The sequence below is a fragment of the Hemiscyllium ocellatum genome, chromosome 22, assembly GCF_020745735.1.
Source record: "Hemiscyllium ocellatum isolate sHemOce1 chromosome 22, sHemOce1.pat.X.cur, whole genome shotgun sequence".
Classification (NCBI taxonomy): domain Eukaryota; kingdom Metazoa; phylum Chordata; class Chondrichthyes; order Orectolobiformes; family Hemiscylliidae; genus Hemiscyllium; species Hemiscyllium ocellatum.
This window is the reverse complement of record NC_083422.1, coordinates 14,256,618-14,271,690: the sequence shown is the minus strand read 5'-3', so window position 1 is coordinate 14,271,690 and position 15,073 is coordinate 14,256,618. Positions and strand designations below refer to the sequence as shown.

The 15,073-nt window shown below is 42.0% G+C and overlaps 1 protein-coding gene across 1 annotated transcript in view; it reads left to right on the top strand.

Annotated features, from left to right (window-relative positions):
• Positions 1–15,073, top strand: part of asah2 (N-acylsphingosine amidohydrolase 2) — a gene marked incomplete at its 5' end in the record, with an annotated part of 66,782 nt that overhangs the window by 29,955 nt on the left and 21,754 nt on the right. The window contains 6 exons of the mRNA XM_060841769.1: positions 528–609; positions 755–870; positions 2,101–2,195; positions 4,182–4,221; positions 9,598–9,696; positions 12,591–12,686. Coding sequence (XP_060697752.1) covers positions 528–609; positions 755–870; positions 2,101–2,195; positions 4,182–4,221; positions 9,598–9,696; positions 12,591–12,686 — 528 coding nt within the window. The remainder of the gene's footprint in view (positions 1–527; positions 610–754; positions 871–2,100; positions 2,196–4,181; positions 4,222–9,597; positions 9,697–12,590; positions 12,687–15,073) is intronic.

Sequence of the window (15,073 nt, the reverse complement as noted above, 5' to 3'; positions counted from 1 at the left end):
CCTTAAACCTATGCCCTCTAGTTCTGGACTCACCCATCCTGGGGAAAAGACCTTAGCTATTAAGGTGGGAGGATTTGTTTGGCTTTTCATACTATTAATTTCTCCAGTACTTTTCCTTATTGAAATTAGTTGCTTTTTAGGATTTTCATTTTCCTTTGACCTTTGGTTGTCCATTATTCCGAGCAAGTATTTTGATGGAAATGTTAAAATGTTTGATGTGTTGTCCAGCTCTTTCTGAAATTAACTATCTCCCTTTCCTAATAGGTAAAGGACGTAAATATGGTGGTACACAGTTTTAAAGAACGCACAATACAAATTATAGTGTGTGACATGAAGGAAAACACCTCAGTGTTTTCTTTATAACATTTGGGCAGTAAATGTTGAGGTTGTGTGTGACAGCTGCATCAGTTTGGACAACTACCCACGGACTCACCCTAAGAGTGGAAGAGAGTTATCCTTGTCTGTGAGGGACTGCTGCTGATGATGATGATGGTGTAACTCATGTTAATGGAGCTTTCCTCCTCCAGGGTCACACGTGTAAACCTGCCCTTGGGTACAGCTTTGCTGCTGGCACAACTGATGGTGTTGGAGCCTTTAACTTTACACAGGGTAAGTCTGGAGCTTGCTGCTTAGAAAGAAATGTTCTCCCGGCAAAAGTAAAGAGAATGAAAATTAAGCTGCATCGCGCAGTATATGAGACGGTCCCACCACCATGAAGTAGGTTTTGACTTGTGTTGTGGTGATGTGTCCATAGGAACCATTGAAGGAGATCCATTTTGGGATGCCGTCCGTGACATGCTCCTGGGAAAACCGTCCAATGAGACGCAGGATTGCCATCATCCTAAACCAATCCTTTTCAGTACAGGAGAAGTGCGTTCATTCTTTACTTATTGAATATTACAAAATAACTCAAGATTCTCTGCTTCTGCTACGCTGTGAGATGTCACACCATAAGTGTTTGTTGCACATTTTATAAATTTCTGATTAACTGTTAACTGAACGGGTAATCCACGTTCACCCAGAGGGCTATCTTAGCCAAACAAAATGTGCTCCCACCTTCCAGAAAGAATGTGAAAATATTAAAGAAAAGACTTTAAAAGGTCTAATTAATTTCACTTTCAATTAAGTAGTTCTTTTCAAGGTTCCACTATCTGCAGCTCTGTGCAAAATCTCATTCACACTAGTCTCTAAGAAGCAAACTCAGACCTTGACGACCCAATCACGAGTGGCAGGAAAATGGTGGAGTGCATTTCCCGGCCCAAATTTATATTTCTGATGTTCACCCTGTTCCGGGTCCCAGCAGACCACACAGCCAGTCCAATAACTAGAAGTAATCAACAGGACTATCCACATTGATTCCCCTCTTTTTAGTGACATTCAGGAGTCTAGTTGTGGGGGAGCAAGAAGAAGAGACTCGGCACCTGTGTGTTTAGGATCTCTGACATGTCCTTCTCTCTTGGGGGTTTCCCCTACAAGATATAATGCTTCATCATAAACACTGGAAAAATCAATGTTGAACAGTCTGTACATAGATGGAATCTAGACTGCATCTTCATCATCCTGACAGATTCCCGGCTTATGGTTGCTTCAGGGGTGAACTTTAATGGTTCCACATTGAATACAATAATTTACGCAAAAACAAAATCACATTATTTCTGATTTGAAGTCCATTGACGTCTGATTAAAAAGGGTATTCTTAGAGCAGGTCCTTGCCTTGACCCTGAGAATTGATTTTCCACAAGACTGGGCTTGTTGAGAGAAATGGTTTGATTTGATGACCTTTTCTGAAAGAGACAGAGTGCGAACATAAACCTTTCTACCACATTGAGCCCTCAGTAATCAGATCTCACTCCTGTAAGGTACTGCTTTCTCTGGTTCCCTTCATACAAATCTTTAGAAAGTTCCTTCATCCTAACAAAGTGTGAATGCTACTAGTACACAATTTACTCTTCAATGATGAAGTAATCTTATCAGGTTATTTCTATTTGCTGCAAACTCCTCTCCTTTCTCTTTGATCTACATGACAACAACTTCCATTCAAATGCAAAATTTATCACAGCAGGGTCGTATTTAACTGAGTGCTACATCCTTACCTTCCAGATGACTAAACCTCTACCTTGGCATCCGGAAATTGTGGATATACAAATTCTTACCCTTGGGACGCTGGCGATCACAGCTGTTCCTGGAGAGTTCACGTGAGTCTCTGCTGAAGTTTTCTGGAGCCACATTATAAAGCAATGGTTTCAGTTCCCATCGGATTCCTTCCTGCAGTCACTGAGCAGTTAAATTCATTGTAAAACCTTATAGCTGCTGCATAATGGCAGATTGGGATAAGGATAGTCCATTTTGCCTCTCAAGCCTGATTTACCAGTCAGTGAGATTACAATCAAACTCCTTAAATTCCGGTTGACAAAAATCAGTTAGTCTTGGTTTTAGAATGAACTAGCATTAGTTGCCACTTGCTAAGAGTGATCCAAACTTCTGACATATTTTGCAAATAAAATATTTCTTAATTTCATTCCTGAAAAGTCTGGCTCTAATGTTTAGACTCAGCTCCGTTGCCCCCTGCTCCCCGCCACCAACACCCCCCCCCTCCCCGCCCCCCCCCCCAAAAAAAAACTACTTCATCTACCCTTTCTGTTCCCTGAATATGTAGAGATCCTTAAATGGCTGTTCATAGGTCATTTAAGGACCTTTGCTGCTGACAAGTTGACAAAGGCCCACTAGACCTTCCTCACAAGACCTAATCACTGAGGTGGTGGCAAGGGGTGGGGTGGTTAGGGGGTTGTGGTGAATATCTCTCCAGTGCAATCTTACCCAATTATTTCTCCTTTTTTCTATTTTCCTCATCTTGTGACCAAGCCCTGGTGATGTTCACAATTTAGTACAGTTCCACTGGGATACCCTAAATTGTTAAGCTCCAATGAGGATGAACTGAGCTGGCTCCCCTTCTTGAGTCACCTCCACATGGTTAATTTACAAAGGCTACATTCTTTTCAAAGAATCAAAGAATCCCTACAGTGTGGAAACAGGCCCTTTGGCCCAACAAGTCCACACTGACCCTCTGAACAGTATCCCACCCAATTCCCCTTTACTTGACATTTACCCCCTGTCTAACGCATCTAATCTACACATTCCTGAACACCATGGGCAATTTAGTATGGCCACTTCACCTAACCTGCATATCTTTGGATGGGGGGAGGAAATTGGAGCACCCGGATGAAACTCACGCAGACATGGGGAGAATGTGCAAACTTCAGGTAGACAGTTGCCTGAGGGTGAAATTGAACCTGGGTCACTGGTACTGTGAGGCAGCAGTGCTAACCACTGAACCAACAAGCCATCCCAAGATGGGAGGCCTTTTTTCCATTTGCTTTTGACTACAGTTTTAATTGTTTTCTGACTTCATTAAAGCGAGAGACAGTTTTGTTTAAGCTGCAGCCTAAGGAAGACTTTGCATCTTTGACCTTCACGTCAGTCATTAGCGCACATAGACCAGGTTTGAAAATAATTGTTAACTTTGTTCTGTTGTATTGTAGAAAGGAGAAGACACAAACATGTTTCTTGGCCAGACTGCGGTCTCTATGTTCATGTTTTGAGATATCTCACAGGAGATTGCAATCCAGTTTGCAGTGCACTTCCCCTTTTTGAAGTTTTTCTCTTTAAAACTTTCTTGAGTCTTGTCAAATTGAACATTCTAGGATCTTCCTCAATGCTAAGGATAATCCCCAGAAATCTTCCATCCAGTCAATGCAATACATTCCTATTCATTTGGCACTCTATTGTCTTTCAAAACTAAAACACAAGTTGCACTAAAAGTTCAGTATGTTCATTAATAATCTATGATTATGACCTGTCATCAAGATAGTCACCACCTCCAGAGAAGGGAAAATTGCATCCCTATCATCTTTCTGTTTATTTTATAGAAGGGGTGGTCATTGGCCCAGTACATTACACTGTTGTAGCCTAATGTACCTGTTGCCAATGTTTGTTATCATGCTGTCCATTTTAATGACATGCAATGTTACTTAACCACCAATTATTGATTTAAATGCTTTCAGGTAGTCCATTTGTCAAATGAAATAACTAGTTTGGATTGATGGATTGTTCACTGGTTAACTATCGTTGTATATAGAAGCTGTTAAAGTCTCCCAATTTCCTTTTCGATTTCCTTTCCTTAGCACTATGTCAGGAAGAAGGCTGCGAGAAGCTGTGAAGCATGTAAGTTATTAATCAATGTCAAGTTACACCGAGTACCTTAGATGTATTCAAAGATGGTTAAGCTGAGACATATATCAAAAAGATCTCAGCTGATTCCCCTGATGATCTGGTGGATAAAAGCACCATTGAATGCAGCATTACAGTTCACAGGTCAGAAAGTCCTGATTATAATAATGCTCTGTGCTTTATCAACTGATCTCAGCCAGGGAACAGCTGAGGCATTTCATGTTCCTATTTCAGACTGGAGATTAACCAAACAATTGATCTTTGTTTCTTCTTCATTGCTATCCAGAGATACTTGCCAGAAAATATCCACTGTGAATGTGGAGTAGGAACTGGATTAGGCAGATTACTTGCAGTACCCTCTGGGGATGAATAGTTCACGGATTCTCGCCCTCTAGACTTAAAAAGGAAGATGTTTGGGACCGACTGAGGCCTGTATCACAACTAATGCAAAACAAGTGCTTTCATGATAATTTTGTACTTTTAATGAAGTGCATCAAATCAAATTTGATTTGATCCACTCCACCCTCCTCTCTGACATATTACCTCCATCCCCACCCCCATTCACCTATTGTACTCTGTGCTACTTTCTCTCCACCCTCACCCCCTCTCATTTATCTCTGCACTCTGCAGGCACCCTGCCTCTACTGCTGATGAAGGGCGTTTGTCCAAAACGTCGATTTCCCTGCTCCTCGGATGCTGCCTGACCTGCTGTGCTTTTCCAGCACCACTCTAATCTAGTCTGCTTATTGATCTTAAGCAAGGACAAGAGACAGAGTTTGTTACGGGAGGAAACATAGTTAACATGAATGAAAGCGAGATTATCTGTGAGAGTAATGTGCAATCTGCAAATATTTGATGGAAACATCAATTTATTTTTAGATTAGATTACTTCTTCAAAAATAAATTGATGTTTCCATCAAATATTTGCAGATTGCACATTACTCTCACAGATAATCTCGCTTTCATTCATGTTAACTATGTTTCCCCCCGTAACAAACTCTGTCTCTTGTCCTTGCTTAAGATCAATAAGCAGACTAGATTAGAGTGGTGCTGGGAAAGCACAGCAGGTCAGGCAGCATCCGAGGAGCAGGGAAATCGACGTTTTGGGCAAACGCCCTTCATCAGGAACAGAGGCAGGGTGCCTGCAGAGTGGAGAGATAAATGAGAGGGGGTGAGGGAGGAGAGAAAGTAGCATAGAATACAATAGGTGAATGGGGGTGGGGATGGAGGTGATAGGTCAGGGAGGAGGGTGGAGTGGATAGGCAGGTAGGGCAGGTCATGAGGGCTCTGCTGAGCTAGAAGTTTGGAGCTGGGGTGAGGTGGGGGAAGGGGATATGAGGAAATTGGTGAAATCCACATTGATGCCACGGGATTGAAGTGTTCCTAGGTGGACGATGAGGCGTTCTTCCTCCAGGCGTCAGGTGGTGAGGGAACGGTGGTGAAGGAGGCCCAGGACCTCCATGTCCTCGGCAGAGTGGGAGGGGGAGTTGAAATGTTGGGCCACGGGGTGGTGGGGCTGATTGGTGCGAGTGTTCCAGAGATGTTCCCTAAAGCGCTCTGCTAGGAAGCGTCCAGTCTCCCCAATGTAGAGGAGACCGCATCGGGAGCAATGGATACAATAAATGACATTGGTGGATAATCAGATAAAACTTTGATGGATGTGGATGGCTTCTTTAGGGCCTTGGATGGAGGTGAGGGAAGAGATGTGGGCGCAGGTTTTGCAATTCCTGTGGTGGCAGGGGAAGGTGCCAGGACGGGAGGGTGGGTTGTAGGGGGTGGCATGGACCTGACCAGGTAGTCACGGAGGGAATGGTCTTTGCGGAAGACAGATGTGGGGGGGGAAGGGAAACATATCCCTGGTGGTGGGATCTGTTTGGAGATGGCGGAAATGTCATAGGATAATGTGGTTTATGTGAAGGTAGGGTGGAATGTGAGCACCGGGGGGGACTGTCCTTGTTACAGTTGGAGGGGTGGGATTTGAGGGCGGAGGTGCGGGATGTGGACGAGATGCGTTGAAGGGCATCTTTAACCACGTGGGAAGGGAGATTGCGGTCTCTAAAGAAGGAGGCCATCTGGTGTGTTCTGTGGTGGAACTGGTCCTCCTGGGAGCAGATATGGCAGAGGTGGAAGAATTGGGAATACGGGATCGCATTTTTGCAGGAGGTAGGGTAGGAAGAGGTGTAATCCAGGCAGCTGTGGGAGTCGGTGGGTTTGTAAAAAATGTCAGTGTCAAGTCGGTCAGCATTAATGGAGATGGAGAGGTCCAGGAAGGGGAGGGAGGTGTCAGAGATGGTCCAGGTGAATTTAAGGTCAGGGTGGAATGTGTTGGCGAAGTTGATGAATTGCTCAACCTCCTCGCGGGAGCACAAGGTGGTGCCAATGCAATCATCAATGTAATGGAGGAAGAGGTGGGGAGTGATGCCAGTGTAACTAGGGAAGATTGTCTGTTCTACGTAGCCAACAAAGAGACAGGCATAGCTGGGGCCCATACGTATGCCCATGGTTACCTCTTTGGTCTGGAGGAAGTGGGAGGATTTGAAGGAGAAATTGTTACGGATTCAGCCAAATGAATGAGAGTGTCGGTGGAAGGGTACTGTTGGGGATGTCGGGAGAGGAAGAAACAGAGGGCTTGGAGGCCCTGGTCATGGCGGATGGAGGTGTTGAGCGATTGGATATCCATGGTGAATAAGCAGTCTGTCTGCTTTCCTGTTCATCCCTATTTACAGGAATGGTCCTGAGTGATTCCATCTTTCTGACCTTCCCACTTCATAATAGCCTCTGCACAATGCCTGAACCTGCTTTGTAACGTGAAAATAAACTATAGAGCACAGCTCACTGCAACTCAAATACACTGTGTAGCAACACTACACCGTAAAGCTCAGCCTCATTCCCTTGCTAACATTAATAGCCCCATTAAACTCTTAAGTGCTGAAATCACTATAAAACCTTTGAAATGTTAACTTGGTGAACTGTCAGTAAAAGAAACATTTTGTTATTTCGAGAACCTGTCACAATTTCTGGAAGCCAAAAATCATTTTACTGCCAATGAATTACTTAGAAAATGTAACCATTTTACATACAGCTAGCTTCCATCAGCTGTAAACACTGAATAGTTATATATTTCCAATAATGTTTGTTCAAAAAGTAAATCTTGGTCATGACACCTGGAAGATCCTCACTGATACTCTTTGCAGTAGTGTCCAATGAGAATTTTTATGTCTACTTGAGTAGGTAGACAGGCTCTGAATTGAATTGAGTTTAACTCTCATAATGATAATGCCTTAGAGTGCTGAACTAGAGTGTCAGTGTAGCTTTTGTGCTCAGGGCACTGGAGACAGACTTGAACTCCTGACCTTTAGGCAAAGAACTGAAGGTCACAGCTAACCTCCGGAGTAAGCATCATTCGTGAAAATTTTTATTGTTACTTTGGCATTAAAGGAACTGAGTTTAACTCTATATGTGTTCTGTACTCTGAGTATATGTACACTGAGTTTAACACTATGTACATTATTGGTCAAATGTACTAGTGCAGAATCTGCTGAGGATTTAAAGAGAAGTAAGGAAGGGCACAATAACTTCATTAAGCAGCCCATTACTGTGGCTTTAACTTGTCATGATGCTGTAAGTGAGCAAGATCATGTGATGTTGCATTGCTTTATGTGATGTTATAATCATGAGCACATTATGCAACTAGAATTAACCCCTTACACTTCACCTTCTCCAAGTCTCTGATTCTAATTTATTCTTCCACATCGTCCCCTGCAGTCTATGATTCTAATTCATGGCACTATATTTCCTCTTCCAGTCTAAAATTCTAATCCATTATATTACACCTCCCCCTACAGTCTATCATTCTAATTACACCACTGTTTGGGGACATGTGTGAGGGAGGACAGTTTGACCATTCTGTCTGTACTTGTACATACGAGTGAGCAATTTCAGTTTGTTCTTCTCTAATGCCTGGGTCCCCCAAGTTGTCATTGCAAAACTTAACTCACAGCTGCTAACCTCTCGCACCCTGCCATTACTACTTGTTTTAGTATTATTGTACCGTCAGCTTTTTAAAGCAAAGACATTCATGTATTGCCTTATTTTAGTGTTCTCGTACCCCATTGCACTTCTGTCGAATTGTCTGTGAATATTTGAATTTAAGCTTATAAATCGATGGCACGCTGGCTCAGTGGTTAGCACTGCTGCCTCACAGCACCAGGGTCCCAGGTTCGATTTCAGCCTCGGACGACTGACTGTGTGGAGTTTGCAAGTTCTCCCCGTGTCTGTGTGGGTTTCCTCCGAGTGCTCCGGTTTCCTCCCACAATCCAAAGATGCGCAGGTCAGGTGAATTGACCATGTTAAATTGCCCATAGTATTAAGTGCATTAGTCAGAGGGAAATGGGTCAATAAGGGTTACTCTTTGGAGGGTCAGTGGGGACTGGTTGGGCCGAAGGGCCTGTTTCCACACTGTAGGGAATCTAATCTAATCTAAAATGATAAATGTAGGTAGTCTGCAACAAGCGGAAATAAATTCATAAGGCCATCTTAAAACATTGACTGCTAATCAAGAGCAAAAATATCCAATTTGCTATGAAACCTCTGGGACTTCCTGGGGTGTGAAATAAATGGAGTTTTTCCTTACTTCTCTTTAAATGCTGAGATTCTGTTCATGGTATTAGCCCAGACTGTCATTTATTTTGGAGGAAATGTTCTCTGGGTATGTTAAGTTTTTATTGGCTAAGTGAGTAATTCAAAGTTGATCTGATTGTAGTGTATGCCTGTACTTTCAAGGAGATTCAAATCTGTCTCTAAATTTTTCAAAATCTCTGTTGCTTGTTGCTACATCCCTCGCTCAGTGTCAAACATCTTCAATCATTAGCTCCCATCCCCCACACCTCAGTTAATAGCAAATCCTGAACTAACAATAAGGACATCAGAGTGTGCTCCAGTGCTGAAAGAATTACTGTGTCCCTTAAAAGAAAATGGCCCCCTCCACACAGTCATGAGTAATCTTGGCCAGAGTGATGATTTGGAGATGCCAGAATGATAGCCATATTACAACAGTAGTACGAAACCAAGCTTACTAAATCAGAAAGCTTGACAAGAAGCAAGCACATTCCTGACCAAAACCCTAACCCTCCGTTAATAAACTCCCTGACCAAAACCCTACCTCTCTGTCAATAAACTCCCTCAAACCTTAATTCCCAAGGCAATTATTATGTATTGTCAGAAGATACTTAATAATATTTAATATTAGAAATTGTCAAGCAGTTTTGAATGAAGGGAACTAACTATTAAGAAGGGCTAATAAATACTCCTATTATCACTGATATTGTCGATGCAACAGTAATAATAAATGCCTTACTTCTTCCCTGGCAGGAGCTTGAATCCACTGGGTCATTGAAGGATGTTGATGTCGTTGTCTCAGGGCTATGTAATGTTTATACACATTATATCACGACATATGAAGAATATCAGGTAATGAACCATATTTTCAGAGGGTACTTCAACAACAGGTTTTGTGTTGTGGAAGCATAATTTAAATTAATAAAATTGCACCAGAATACTTGCTGGTTCTCTTTCCTTTTAAAATGATAACTATTCTTAATCAATTCAAGGGTAAACATTTGTTGGTTCCTGGCTTTGGTCTGTCCAAATTATCTTCATAAGATAACCCATTCTTTCCCAGTGCCTATCTGGTGAACCCACACAACTGTGCAGCAATACTCAGGTTAAATCACATCACGTTTGCTGATAATCCTCAGCATGAGTGACAAGTCAGCATGCAGAGAGGAAGTGCAATGGCTAACACACTGGTGCAGGGCCAACAATCTGTCTCTGAACAAAGAGAGTCAAAAGAGATGGTTGTTGACTTCAGGAAGTCACGGAACGATCACTCTCTGCTGGACATCCACGGCTCCCCCGTGGAGATCATGAAGAGCACCACATTTCTTGGCGTTCACTTGGCAGAGAATCTCACTTGGACCCTCAACAACAGCCCCATAGCCAAGAAAGCCCAGTAGTGTCTCTACTTTATGTGCAGGCTGAGGAAAGCCCACCTCCCACCACCCCACTGTCACCACATTCTAGAGGATACCCTGAGCTGCTGCATCACTGCCTGGTTCGGGAATTGCTCCTGATTGTAAGACCCTACAACGGATAGTGAGGACAGCTGAGAGGATCATCGGGGTCTCTCTTCCCTCCATTGAGTTAGCCTTCTACCTGCATATTAACTCTCACTGTTGTACACAAATACCTAGTTCTCTCTCTATCTCTGAATTCTGCAGTTCTAATCTTAGATAACAATGACCTGGAGGGCGAACTACCACCTTCTCAACAGCAATTACAGATGGGCAATAACTGCTGGTCCAGCTAATGTTGCATACAACCTGTGAACAAATGAAAATAAAATCCGGTCAGTGGTTTACTCTGTATTGATGAGGGTAGTGAATAATGAAGAGGATCATTGCAATTAGATTTTGTAAATGGTTTGTTTTCCTGTTGGTTTCCTCACTAATTGCAAGGGGCTGGTTTCTCTTCAGAGAGACAAAGGACGACTTTGTCTTTGGTCATTGTTATTAATCGCAGGCTCTTGATTTTCAGAGTTGTCACTACTGGGGAAATTGGCTTATGGTTTCTGATAGATTTGATTCCAAGAGGAAACTTCCTACAGCACAGAATGTTTTTAGCTTTCACAGTTTCCACATTTTCTTCCCCTCATATCACTCTCAATTCAGCTAGCAGCTACAGTAATTTTATGATTTGGAGGAACCGGTGTTGGACTAGGGTGTACAAAGTTAAAAATCTCATAACATCAGGTTATAGTCCAACAGGTTTATTTGGAAGCACTAGCTTTTGGAATGACGCTCCTTTATCAAGAGGTGGTCACAACCACCTGATGAAGGAACAGTGCTCCGAAAGTTAGTGCTTTCAAATAAATCTGTTGGACTATAACTTGATGTAGTGAGATTTTTAACACTGTAATTTTAGAATTTGCAGAGACCCTTTACAATCCAAAATGTTATTTCTGCTCAAATCATTTACGAGTTTTATCAGTCAAATTGAACGGGCTGGAGATTCGTCAGAAATTTGCTTCTACAACGTTAGTCATTATATTCCTTTACTTCAGTGTGCCCTCAGCATTACTGTTCAACATGAAGCTGGCATATGGAGCGCTTTGCTTTAGCACAGTTCTCCATCTAGTGGCTCAGTCAGAAATTGTGTAATTTTACACGCTATACTGTACATGGAAGGTTCAATTTGAACTTTCAGGCCTAGCCCTCCAAGCCGAGAGAGGTTTCAGACTAGTGTCTGTATTTGACCTCACTTCACTCTTTCCTCTGTGCCATCAAACTTAGGTGACGATTTCTTGAAAATTACTCTTCTACAGTCAGAGACTTTGGACATTGCCTAATGTGTCCCTTATGTAAAATCAGTATTCATTATCTTCAATCTACACATGCTGTTTCTCCAGCCCATGCCCTTGTTTGATGTGAATTTCTGAGGTCAGGATGAGGATTGAGACATGTCATTGCCAATGAATTGAATGCATGACACAATCTGAAGATTGATGCAATTTTTTTGTCCAAAGTCAAAGTAGATTTTTGTTCCTCCTGCAGAATGGTATGTAGGGGAGAAGTTCACTGGTGACACTCCAAATTTCTGAGCGCAAAATGAGTGACTTAGCCTCTAAGTAATTTAGCAGCTGAGTATTTCGATGCCAGCCTTGGGTGACTGTCTGTGTGGAGTTTGCACATACTCCGTGCCTGTGTGGGTTTCCTCCAGGTGCTCCCGTTTACTCCCACAGTCCAAAGATGTGCAGGTTAAGTGAGTTGGCCATGCTAAATTACCCACAGTGTTCAGGGATGTGTAGGTTAGTTGCATTAGTCAGGGGTAAATGTAGAGTAATAGTTTAAGGTCTCAGTGGGTTACTCTTCAGAGGGTCGGTGTGGATGTGTTGGTCTGAATGGCCTGTTTCCACACTGTAGGTATTCTATGATTCTAGGATAGTGTTGGGGCACATGTGCTTCCAGGTATGCAGCCCACATCATTTGGTCAGGGCAGAAAAAGTTAACCAAGGCTAGCACCTGAAGCAGGGTATCAGTCTTTCATAAATGCCAGTAGGGATCCTATTGAAAATTCGGTTGACCTGACAATAACTGATGCTGTTTCAATAAGTTCATTGGACCTTACCAGCAGCAGGCTACTATGCAATTTCTTCAATATACACCACCCAAATTTCAATGCTGGACCTATATCTGATCCATCTGTTCCACCAACAGTATTAATGCCTTAGCATTGAGCTTAGTAACTCATTGTTCCAGTTTATTTCTGCCCATCAGATAATTAATTAATATTCATTTGTTTAACAGGTTCAACGCTATGAGGCTGCATCAACCATATATGGACCTCACACACTCTCAGCCTACATCCAACAGTTTAAAGGTTTGGCTAAGGCCATAGCAGAGGTCAGTCTGCATGTTTATTGTTTTTCATTTTCAGAGATGATTATCTGAAAACCTGCTAATGAATGGTCCAAGTAAACATAGATTAACCTCTTTCATTAATTTTATTTTCAATTTTATACATAAATTACCATATAGATATGAACCCCGAGTCAATTAAGTTAATGTATGTGATTAGACACTAACTTGTCGAAAGTTGCTTTTGTTTAAATCTAGTAATTTTATTTCATGCTTTTACTGTGCCCAGAGTTAAAGGTTAAGACCATTCATGAATTTGGGAAACTTGGGTTTACCCCTACAAAAATGTAATGGTACAATCTGTATCTTGGATGAGTGTGATGCATAATTATAGTCCTGTCAGGATACAGTGTGTTAGACTTTGTGTAATATCTTAAAAACTAGAAAACGAAATGCCTCAGTGGACTTTGCTTGCCATTTCCAGTATAGGCAGTCCCCAGGTTATGAAAGGGTTTCAATTCTGAGTAGGTTTGTAAGTTGTAAGTAGAATTGTGCACAAGTGGAAGAACAGTACAGTACAATATAAAATAGCTGTTCAGACATACAAACAAATGCTCAGATATTGGATCTTTAGAATTAATGTTAATATGGAATCTCATTCATAAGTATAAGTAATCATAAGTCGAACATTTGTAAATTGGTGACCGTCTGTACATGGAATACTCCGGATGAACTGGGAGATACGAGCAGTTACTGATGATGGATATTCAAGCCAGATATTGTATTTAACAGTTTCAAGCTTCACCTACTTTCAAAAGTCCAACAGTTATATAATTTAAATTTTTTTAGGATTTTATTTCATAACGTGTTTTCGGAATCCGATTATACTAAAACTCCTCAGGGTGCTGAATCACAAAACGTGGCTTTTGTAAACTGTTCTAAATTGGATACTTTTGAGACCTCAGCCAAATGCCCAGGCTACTGTTAAACACTCTTTGTTACTGGACTGTACGTGATGGTAATTCTACAGTGCAGCAAGTTCTGTGTTGTACAGATTCCAATCTCTTAGAATATTAGCATATGACTACTGAGGTCACAGCTTATCTCATAGCCTCATCTACACATTCATTTAACTTTATCTCTACATCTTCCCCAGTACCTTGTCAGTTTCCAACGTTATGAACTAAATGTGTTTTCTTGACATTATGAGCTGAAACATTGAACTGAAACTTTTCCATCATTGACTGAATGTCCATCTCCAACATCTCCTTCAAACGCCATTCTTCATCAGTTCAAGTGCGGTGGAGACTTCAAAATTTTCCTTGTCTGAAATGGGCTGGTGGACCTGAATTTGCACTTCCAGCAGCTTGAACCAAATCAATGGGAACACTAACATCATCCTGTATCCTATTGTACTGAGAGGATAGTTGGTCTACAGTCAACTGCATCAAGGTAAATGTGGATGGAGCGCACAGAGAGGGTACAACTTCTGCTTGACTGAACAGCAATTAGTTTTGTCTCTTTCATGCTATCTTCTGTTGAAGAGAAGATCTGACAATGAAAGACTGTTCAAGGGGGAAGTTGAACCATTGAAGAAGAGCTGAGCAGCATCATTGGTCAACTACAGCAGAAGGGCGATGACATCTGAAGGTCCTTCTACCACATTCTCAGGTGTAGGATGAAGAAAGGAGTGAACCTTCGGAAGACTGCAAAGTATCAATTCACTCCTTTAAACGATTCCTGGAGGAACTATGAAGAATGAACAAAAATCTCTTCAAAGGTTATTGCTGACACTGGATGATTCTCAGTCAGGACTGTCAAAATGGCGTCTCAGGTTACTGCAAGGTATCCGGGATTAAAAAGTGAGAGGGAAGGAATCTCGGGTTTGACTGCCATCACGTCTGACAGTGTCTGTGGACGAAGATGGAGAATCTTCCAGCCTCTCATTCAGAAACAGAATAGTATTATCATGCTTCAGTGTTGCTGGAGAATTTTCTGTCAGTACCAAATTTTCAGTCCTTTGTATTCTTGGATAGTCACATGAGGCATACTGCCAAATGAAAGATCATTGTGACCACCTTGTAAAGCTGGAAGTATTGACACTTTTATTGCATCATCAATAGATTCACACCATGTTCTTTCCAATAACACTGTTGGCCACTGAAACTAGCATCCACATTGGAGTAACTAAAGAGTCTAATGTGTCTAATGTGGAAAAATATCAGAGAGTTCTTAGTGTACTGCATCGAGATTTGAAGAGTCTTGAAAGGTGGAACTAGCTCTGCTAGTTGCATGGTATTTTTTTATTCAATCATGGACTGTGGCCATCATTGGGTGGCCACCATTTATTTTCCAACTGCAATGGCTGTTGAGAAGATGGTGGTGAGCACCCTTCTTGAACTGCTGCCCTCTAACTGCTGACCCTCACAGGT